The sequence below is a fragment of the Apaloderma vittatum genome, unplaced genomic scaffold, assembly GCF_000703405.1.
Source record: "Apaloderma vittatum isolate BGI_N311 unplaced genomic scaffold, ASM70340v1 scaffold6032, whole genome shotgun sequence".
Taxonomy (NCBI): Eukaryota; Metazoa; Chordata; class Aves; order Trogoniformes; family Trogonidae; genus Apaloderma; species Apaloderma vittatum.
Window position 1 is genome coordinate 28,925 of NW_009701799.1, and position 9,566 is coordinate 38,490.

At 44.0% G+C, this 9,566-nt stretch overlaps 1 protein-coding gene across 5 annotated transcripts in view; it reads right to left on the reverse strand.

The window, feature by feature from the left end:
- Positions 1-9,566, reverse strand: part of PPFIBP1 (PTPRF interacting protein, binding protein 1 (liprin beta 1)) — a 53,315-nt gene continuing 43,749 nt past the window's right edge. For 4 of the 5 annotated variants that reach the window (XM_009879286.1, XM_009879284.1, XM_009879285.1 and 1 more), the window contains 6 exons: positions 5,261-5,383; positions 4,344-4,469; positions 3,343-3,531; positions 2,722-2,901; positions 2,328-2,393; positions 952-1,603 (listed from right to left, as the gene is read on the reverse strand). In XM_009879286.1, coding sequence (XP_009877588.1) covers positions 1,517-1,603; positions 2,328-2,393; positions 2,722-2,901; positions 3,343-3,531; positions 4,344-4,469; positions 5,261-5,383 — 771 coding nt within the window. In that variant the 3' untranslated portion in view covers positions 952-1,516. Of the gene's footprint in view, positions 1,604-2,327; positions 2,394-2,721; positions 2,902-3,342; positions 3,532-4,343; positions 4,470-5,260; positions 5,384-9,566 lie in introns of all 5 variants that reach the window. The other variant, XM_009879287.1, reaches the window with a different exon arrangement.

A 9,566-nucleotide genomic window follows, 5' to 3' on the forward strand; every position in this document is an offset into this window, starting at 1 on the left:
CAAAGTCAGCACAGATCTAACACCCCTCACACTACACAGCGACGTGCTGGAAACGGTCTCGGTTCCAGCACAGAGAGCAATGAAACGAGTGACAAACGCCTGGTAAAGCAGCACACCACCACAAGGAGCAATTCCAGCTGTACTTTTTCTTTTTTTCTTTTTTTTTTGCCTTTACAAAGCGAAGAAGCTTCATGCCATTTGGCTAAAATACATGCAAATTTCAACACCATACAAACGACCACTGTAATTAACAGAGTTACTTCTTTTTGTTTGCTTTTTGGCTAGGACACCTCGCAATACCAAAAGTCTGACAAAAGATTTCCATTGGCCAGTTAGGATTTTTAAAATTTTATGATCTTCAAAAGCAGAGGAGCTGTGCTTCAAGAAGGTAAAATGATGAGCGACATTTGATATTTAAGTTTTGGAGGAAAAGTCCCACCTTAGGTTTAATATTATGAAATAATATATTTGCTATACATTTCTCTATATAACTTTTTTTTTTTTGCAACTACATCATCTTTATGTTAGTCACAGCACAGAAATATCCCTTCCATATGCAGGGAGTACTCTCAACTTTAAGAATTTTTTTAAGTTACAGAGGTGTTAATAACCTTATTTGAACACTACAACTACTGCTGATGGGAACATGAAAGAAGACTTTTTAAAATGTGCAGTTTCCATACAAGTCACTGCTACAGAAACATGCTTTATAATTGTTTCATCCCAAATGGAAGATCATTAAACTGTGCACTTAGTAAAAAGCAAGGAAAGCAAACAGTTCCAAAGGTCAGCCTGCCTTTTCCAGTAACCAGCTGGTATGCAAACTGGCATATTTCTTTTTACAATCCCCTCCCCTTCCCCCCCACCTCAAACTTTCCATCGCTCTATCTCACAAAATTTAAATTTTTGTTTTTATATGTACTTCATATACTTTTTTCTTTTTTTTATAAAACAGTATAAAAATAAGAGCAACAGTCAAGAGCTACTGGGGAGTTTATGCAGGGCACAGATGACTAAAATCCTACATTGGACACTGTAGGAAGGGCAGAACTGGTATTTGTGCTGAACAAACGCACTTCAAAAAGAGCAGAAACATCTTTTTCCAGCGGAGAGCCTAGAGAAAGCTGATGCACAATATCTACAGACACAATACTTCTAACCTAACACATTCTGTTATTCTGAAACAGTATAAAGGATTATCTGAGGCCGTGAATAAGCATAAGGAGCACTATCATAGCATGTAAATTTAAATGCAACACTCTGAAACATATCACTAGTTTGTACATTAAATATAGTAAAAACAATTACCATTCACCAGTGTCGGGGTGTTTCTTATGGCAACTTCAGAGTAGGCACCTTTTATTTTGTTCTTTTAAAATTCTCCACCCCTCAATGTTACTTCTAACAAACAGAAGCAAGAGCAATGTAATGTACATGATCTGCTGCCCATCATGTATAATGATGACGTTTCTTGCACGTAGGAAAGTGAGCCTTCGTCAGTGCCTGGTGGTTACTGTCACACGTTGGAGTCCTCATCTGTTATACTGGTGCTAGGAGAGCGAGTCGCAAAGTCTTTAAACATTTCGTCTTCTTTCAACATGTGCTAGAAAGGAAAGGAGGGAAGAGTCAAGGTTCAGGCCCCCACAATTGAAATTGGGCACCTGAGATGGTCCCAGTCCTCCACCTGTCAGAAAACATCACCATCGGCCACCACTTGGTCCTGCTGAGGACTTTCCTCACCCACACTGGTGAAAAACCAGCTCGCTGCTGCCTGCTGTCCCAAATGGCTCGGGGACCGCAGCCTGGGGATGGGCTTCCACTCAGAAAACGTGCTGTGACCTGCAGCTGGTAACTCACCACCCAAGGGCAGCCCCTGCCAGCCCAGAGCTGGGTCCTCTGCCCTCCCTGGAGGGTGCGGAGTCAGCAGGGATTGCTGGTGACCACAGGCCACTGCTCCCAGCTGGGGGAATCTCCCTGCCACAATGGGTGGGTATCTTCCTGAAATGCTCATTTTTCTCCTCCCCTCTGTCCCTGTATGAAAAACCAAAGGACCTCAACTGAGCCCTAGTTCTGAAGAGACTTGACTACACCCATAAATTTCACAGCTCTATCCAAAGAATAGGTCCTGCTGTGCACTGAAATTGATTAAAGCACTTGCTCCCAAAACTACAAAACTCAGCTTGATGGAGCCAGTAATAGCAAAGAAAAGTTGTACTTAGTGTATTTGTACTAAATAGTGTCGATACTAATACTAGCAACTGCCAAGGGGTCTACACCTATCTTGTAGAAACAGATCATTCTCCACAGACCCCACTTTAAAGCCTTACTGTCAAGTTGTTGATGCCTTCAGAAAATGCTCCTATTTGCCTCACTGTTCCTTCTGAATCTTCCATCTACAACAACAAAAAAAACAGATAATGAATAACGAATCAATAATAAATTCACCGTATGCCATGTCAGAGTGGCAATTAAGTGCTTGATTTTACATCTGACACAGCCAAGAGAGGAGAGTTATGCTGGAGTAGGTCTTGAAGGTTCTGCCTTCTCAGCTTGAACCCCCTTCGGCCAAGGGACAATGTTCTTGTTAGTAATGCCACGTGATTGCAAAAAGTCAGGACCTTCACGGGCCAAAGCAAAAGGCAGGCTTCCCTGGGAAAAAGAAGGTTTTCCACCGAACTTGACAGCACGGTCAAGGTGTCCAAACTGCTAGAACTGGCTTACCTGCTCCAGCCTGTCCAAATCGTCATCGTCATATACTCGGACATCCAGGCCAGGCTTAAACCCCTTCTTTGACCCACTTCCAGGTGCCCGCCCCAGCTCCATAGGACACACATACTCTTCCACATCATCTTGCTTCTTCTTCCTCAGGCTCCCAAAATTGCTGAAGGCAAGTTTCTTTGGCTAACAAGAAAATTGACACAAAGTTAGATAATCAGAAAATAATTACATCTGCACTGGTTTTTCAATGATGAAGAGACAAAACTTCACTGTGCTCTACTAAACAAAGAATCTTCTGAATAGCTGTATTTCACGATAACTGCATCTGAAAGGACAGGATGTGTCCCCTCATTCTACCACTGTTAAGACAACACCATTTAAAGGATACCAAATGAGATCAGAATCCCACTGCACTAAACGAGCATATAAATGGTTAAGAGGCAGTCTCCCTCCCAAACACCTTACAGTACAGACAGATGGACAACACACCAAGAGTGCCACCTCTTGTGTGTGCGTATGAGAGGCTCCAAACACGGATAAAACCAGCACGCTGGAGATCTAAACGTCTGCCTGGAAGCTCACGCACGCACTCACGCACGCACCCACCCACACAGAGCGGCCTACCTTTACTTTGGCTGTTGCTGTTAAGAGGACGTAGTCTGGGGACTCCATGGCTTCGCGTTTCTGCTGCTGGGCCTCCTGCCCGATGAGGAGGTTGAAATGAGTGGCCAAGTGCCGTCTCAGTAGCGTCTTGTTTGGTGGGATGTTCAGCAACTGTGCCATGGTTTCTACATTGAAACGAGGCTCCAAAACCTATTAATCAAATCAGAGAGAATCCAGCTGAAGCCAGTTTCTTCGTCACACCTTTCTTGATCACTTCCTAAGGTTGCTTTGGGATTTTTCTTTGTATTTAGAGGAAACATACAACAAAGAGGGAAAAAAGGGAGTAAAGCATGCTTAACATGCTGCCTCTAGGCTTTCTTTCTTGAGTTACAAATAGAAAAAAATTGGCAGCTAAGAAGAAAAGAACAGCTAAGTCCACCCTTAACTCATGTAATGTGTGAAGCTGCCACAAATTGTTTACCCACCATCTTCATTAATTATGAAAAATGTAGGCAGAGGAATGATGGAAAATAAACAGACATAAAACATTTGGAGCAGGGATATACCTCTTAACCACCAGAGCGTATTTCTGCAAAGAGAAGTCTCTCGTCAGGAATATCTGATGCTAGAGCAATTAAAAACAACCCTGGTTTGACACCCAAAATCACAAATTTTTCCAAAGTAACAAGTCTTCCTCACAAAATAAAAACATGCCCACATCTAGGAAGGAAGATGGTGGCTGTTTAACAGCACAACAGCAGTGTGCAGCATGATATGACAGGAGATGGAGAATGCCATTCCTAGATTGAATTGTTAGGGGAATACAGATAATCAAATCCATTGCTCCCCACACTAATTCAGCCCAAGACATTCATGCCCTTCAGGCTACAGGGTAGTAAATTCTTATTAAGCAGAATAAGACGATACGGTGTGCGCAGCAAAGATAATGTCAAAACTTTGCTCTAGCGATTCTCAGCCACACGCTTTTTAATAAAACAGAACAAGTCAGTCTAAAATCTTACCATCAGTCCCCCATGCACACCGCTGCCCCGCAGGTTAGGCGCGTACTCTGCCAGATCAATGGAGCGTAACCACTCCATCACACGATGATTGGTCCACTGGGTGACCTCAGAAGGTGTGACGTTATTCTGTGAATGGAGAGAATGGGCAGTTAAGGAGACTTCCCAACTCAGCTGTCCCAGCCAAAATATTTACTGAAACAAATCTGCCCTTAATGGATGCAAGCCCACGTTGCACTTGAGGAAAAAACTCTTTTGGGACTGTTGTCTTGCAGCAATATCAGCATGCAAATAGGTCTGGACAGTGGGTAGGTCTGTATTATGCTTCACATCACTTGATTATCCTGCTGTGCACTAGAACTACTTGCAATTTCTACCAGAACTGAAAATTTAGCCAGCTCCATGAGCTCCTGTGCTTTTCTCACGAATCTAAATCCAAGTGTCTGGGTTGCTTCATCATCCTTGCCCTATCCAGCATACGCTGCTTCCAAAACAAACTGATGGCAGTCTCCCATCTGGTAAGAGGGCCTTTTGCACAGAAAATTTTGACACAGCCATCAATCTTCCAGAGAGTTACACAAGACTCACAGCAACAGTGCACTGAGTTCGTGGTGATTTATGTTCCAGATAGCACATCAGAGACTAGACCAAAACAGCTGTTAGTAGAGAGAGAAGTGGGAGATTTGGCTAGGGGGACATGAATCTGGGGCCATGGCAGATGGAGGAAAGAAAGTGGTGTCCCAGGTAGTGATGGCAGAACATGAGACTTCAAGAACAACATGAGAAAAAGGGAACTGAAAATGAAATGAAATGAAATAGGGAGGAGGAGGCAGGAAGAGGAGGCAGAGCAGGAATAATCAGAACCACCAGGGAAAAATTCCTAGAGCATTCCTTTTCACAGCCTCATCTTAAAACAGTACCTCATCAGAGGGCCTCCTGCGCAGACAGTTGGGCTCAAAGTTATTTATTCTCAACACCTGAATGGCTCTTTTGATGCTGAGGTGGTGGAGTACGCTGACAACTTTCAAGGACAGCAAGTCGTCCTGTTGAAGAAGAAAAGGGGGTTAATAAACATAAATATGCTTACTGGTGGAACTAGCATCTGACTTAGAGGGACTGCTTCAGACCCTGGCACATCTGACACATCCTGGGGCAAGATTTTTAACATGTGAGACGTGATTAACATCAAACCTTCTGTCTCAGAATAAAAGCTTCCTGTGCTGCATTGTTCTACCTCCCGGGCAATGTTCTTCATGTAGGGTATAGAGCTTTGTACAAGACACCTGGGGCAACAACGAGGGGAGAGGGGGAGATGACGTATCCTCGGTGATCCAATTAGAGCCAGGACAGCTTTCCAAACGTAGTGCATTGGTCTCACCTGATATTTGCATTTAATCCTGCCAAAAGTTTCAATATCACAACATAGAATCATAAAACTGTCAGGTTGGAAGGGACCTTAAAGATCACCTAGTTCCAACCCTCCTGCCATGAGCAGGGACATCTCCCACTAGATCAGGCTGCTCAGAGCCCCATCCAGCCTGGCCTTAAAAACTGCCAGGGATGAGGCTTCCACCCCCTCTCTGGGCAACCTGTGCCAGTGTCTCACCACCCTCATGGGGAAGAAATTCTTCCTAACATCCAGTCTGAACCGATCCATCTCTAGCTTAACATCCAGACAAAAGTTTAACTGAAAACAATAAATCACTCTGAAAATGGAGGCATTCTGTATAGTTAGAATAGAGAAAAAGAGGGAAGAAGAAAAATACGAAGGTGCGTCAGGTTGGTCTCCCACAACTGCAACGTTCTTTAAATGTGTGTTTATAATGCTATGTTATGATAATGAAAAATGTTTTTTAAAATGCGTGTCACAAGCAATGAAACAATGGAAAAGGTGATCATACCCCAGCTGCGGAGAGGCTCACCTTAAGTCTCCAGCTCACCACCACTGCGTAGCTCTCACCTTGTGCAGGCACCCACTAGAGTTTGAGGGAAGGAGGGCAGGCTGCCCAGGAGCACCAGTTCCCCCTCACACGTGCCAACAGAGCGTGCCAGACCCACAGGCTGTGTGAAGGCTGCTCTGCGACAAGGCAGCACAAGGCAACCCGGCTCTGCCTTTGCACTTCACTGTTTTCAGCATGGGACGAGCCAGTTCTGACATATCACAAGGGAAGAGCCTGCGAAGGCATGGCCACACTCCCTGCAACACATTGGTGGTACTGACAAAGGCAGCTTGTTCTGTCTCCACAAGCTGGATCGCCTCAACGGTTTTTACTTAAACATTCACCTCACGGGGGACTTATTTTAGAGCTGGCCTGTTCAGGCTCCCACCAGTGTCCGTGGAAAGTGTCAGGTAGCTCTTAGGACAATTTGTGCCATGCCGAGGAATGAGATGGTGCCTCACAAGCACCCCTCTCTCTGTACTGACTATAGGGTGCAGATGACTTTCAGCTGGACAGGTAGTTTTTAGATGTCAAGAGCCAGAAGAGATTAGTTCCTCCCTTTGTGACTACAGTAGCAAGCAAGAGTTTTGCATTACAGATTCCTCTTCTCCTCATACTCAGGGCTCCTTCAAACCACTGAGGAGGGGAGAGACAGAGCCTTCTAGCACCCAAGGGGGCTCAACTCGCAGGACACGGAGTGGACAACGGCCAGGAGACAGAAGGTTTAGATGAGGCTCACAGGCTAAAAAAGGCTGCTGGCGCAGCCCACTAGACTGACCTGCCAAGCAGTCTGCAATCTATGCAATGAAGAAGGCGTCATGTTTTGCCCACCTGTGGTTTCATTCCAAAGTCTAGCACCAGAAATTCAGCATTTCAAATCCAAAATAATCAGATTGTCTTGTTTAGTGAGTCTGGGCATGAAGAGCCTGTAAGGACTATGTTAGAGGCCTGGCTAGACTTCCCACCTCGCTCTCTGCTGCTGTGGCTCCAGAGGAACGCTACAGAAGAAAAACCTCCCCTGCACTGCAAGCGTGGTCACAGGCTGCAAGACTTGCACTCCTGCTAAAGCAGGCTCTTCAGCAGTAATTCAGTCCTAACTGTGCCGTTAAGTGTCTCAAAGTCCAACTCTCTGCTGGTGCAAGTTGAATAAGTTAGAAAATCTGGTTTAATATGCTTTAGTATTACTTACATGTTATGAATACTGGAATTTGTTTTGTCAGAATATTTAAGGCTTGACTCCTCACTTACCAAACATTTCATTGCATTTGGCTAACTTTATGAGGAACTTAGAGGAGAGTTTCTGTATTATCGTTTGCTATTTTATTTATTATAAAATAATAAATATTTGTTATTATTTATTTTGAATTAGGGTAACTTCATGAGATGTTAAACAGTATTTCTTTCACACTTTGCATACAGATGTGTTTGGCTGTGTGTTTTTACAATTTGCTCGGTAAACTGTCTAAAAATATCCCTAGTGATCTACAGTGAAAGGGAAGTGACAGAATATCTATTTAAAAGGCAAAGCTCCTGCTACACATCTCTCCTCTTTCAACCTATTACTTTTCTTTCTTTTTTAATACAAAAAAAAGACTGTTGAAAAATATAAGTTCCTTTACATTACAGCCTATGCTACATCTTAGAGGTAGCAAAGTCCCCCAACACAAGATGAAGCTCAGTGGCACCTACTGGCATCAGATCTCCAAGACTTAAGAAGCAGAAGGAAGAAGTTGCCTCCTATTTTTATATCAATGTCTGAACTCAAAATCTAAAGGAAACAAACACCAAAACCCACTACATAAACAGCGAGTATTTAACATGACTGAAAGGGAGCCTGACAGGAGGAGAGTTAGATGGATCAACTCCAGGCTTCCTCCTGGTGCCGCTGTAAAGCCTACGCTAAATACATACAAATGTGGCGTAAAATGGTGACTTCTACTCTGCCCTTGGCGTGGCTCATGAGAGAACAGGCATGTGATTGATTTTAATTTTTTTTGTTATACAGATGCAACTAATATTAGCAGTGCTCAAGTTTGCATTTGTGTCTCCAGAGAGCAACTCGTTCTACCTGAGACTTTACAGAAATGAAACCTGCTGGGGTGGCTTCACCCGACCAGCAGTAAAGTGGGGAGCTGATGCTGGTGCTAAGCATTTTGAAACACATTATGCAAAAGTTATTAAATGTAGCCTGTTTTCAAACAAGTTGGCTCTTAAAATTGCAATTTTCTTCAAAGGAACTTGCCTGGCTTTTCTTCACCTCAGCACCCACATGAATAGGTGAGTAGACTGAATTTGTTCTCACTGAAGAAAAAAAAAATCCACCTACTTCTATTAATTAATAACATCTTGAACAGCAAAGATCCAGCTGCATGAATGTCAGCAACATAATTTGCATGCTTTTGTGTACTTACAAATGCTGCCTGAGCACATCAGTGTCATGCACAACTGCTGAGCACAAGATGGCCCATTTCTCACCCACGACTCTGGGCTCCTGCTTACTATATTTGCTCTTCCACCTTAACATAGTATCTTTAAAGCTGGAGAGAATATAGTGAATACTTGCACGGGAGTAGTGCTATCAGGCCTTTTGTTCTTCTACAGGTTAAAGCTATTTGCACTAGCTTAGCACAGGACACCCACTACTGTTTCAAGAGGCCCTTTAAACACTGCGATGAAGCATGCAAAATCAGCATTCTGGCATGTCCTTCTACTATCAGCAGCAATTCCTCTGACACTCTGACCTCCCTACAAACATCCAGAAAATCTGAAGACCTGATTTATGAACCATTTGACAGCTCTGAAATTCTTGTCAGCAAGTTCCATGAGACACACAAGATGTTTAGCTCTTGGAGAGAAGTCTACTTTTGGTACACTAAATGCGCACAGGTGTAGCCTCTGCGACAAGGCAACCGCAAAAGTAAGCTCCAGCTTCAGGTTGCTTTCATTAGATTCAGTCATCTGGGGCAAAACTCACTTATGGAGACGGTGACCATGCAGCACTTTGATGTTCCTCTCAAACTTTTAATACAGGGCCAGAGTAATGCAGAGATGATCCATCGGACTCCAGACAGGCACTGACTTTCTGCTGTAGGAAGCTACAACCCAGATCATTACGACCCAGCTCTCTGGCTCCTTGGAGACATTTGGACCCCCTAAGATGCCCAGTTTGGTCCTGCTCTCCCTGGATGGACATAACGTCTGCAATGTGGGAGCTGCCCCTCAGGCACCTCATCTGTGGGGCCAGCTGGGATTTGGCCAGTGGCCACTCCTGAGGAAAAGCTGAGGG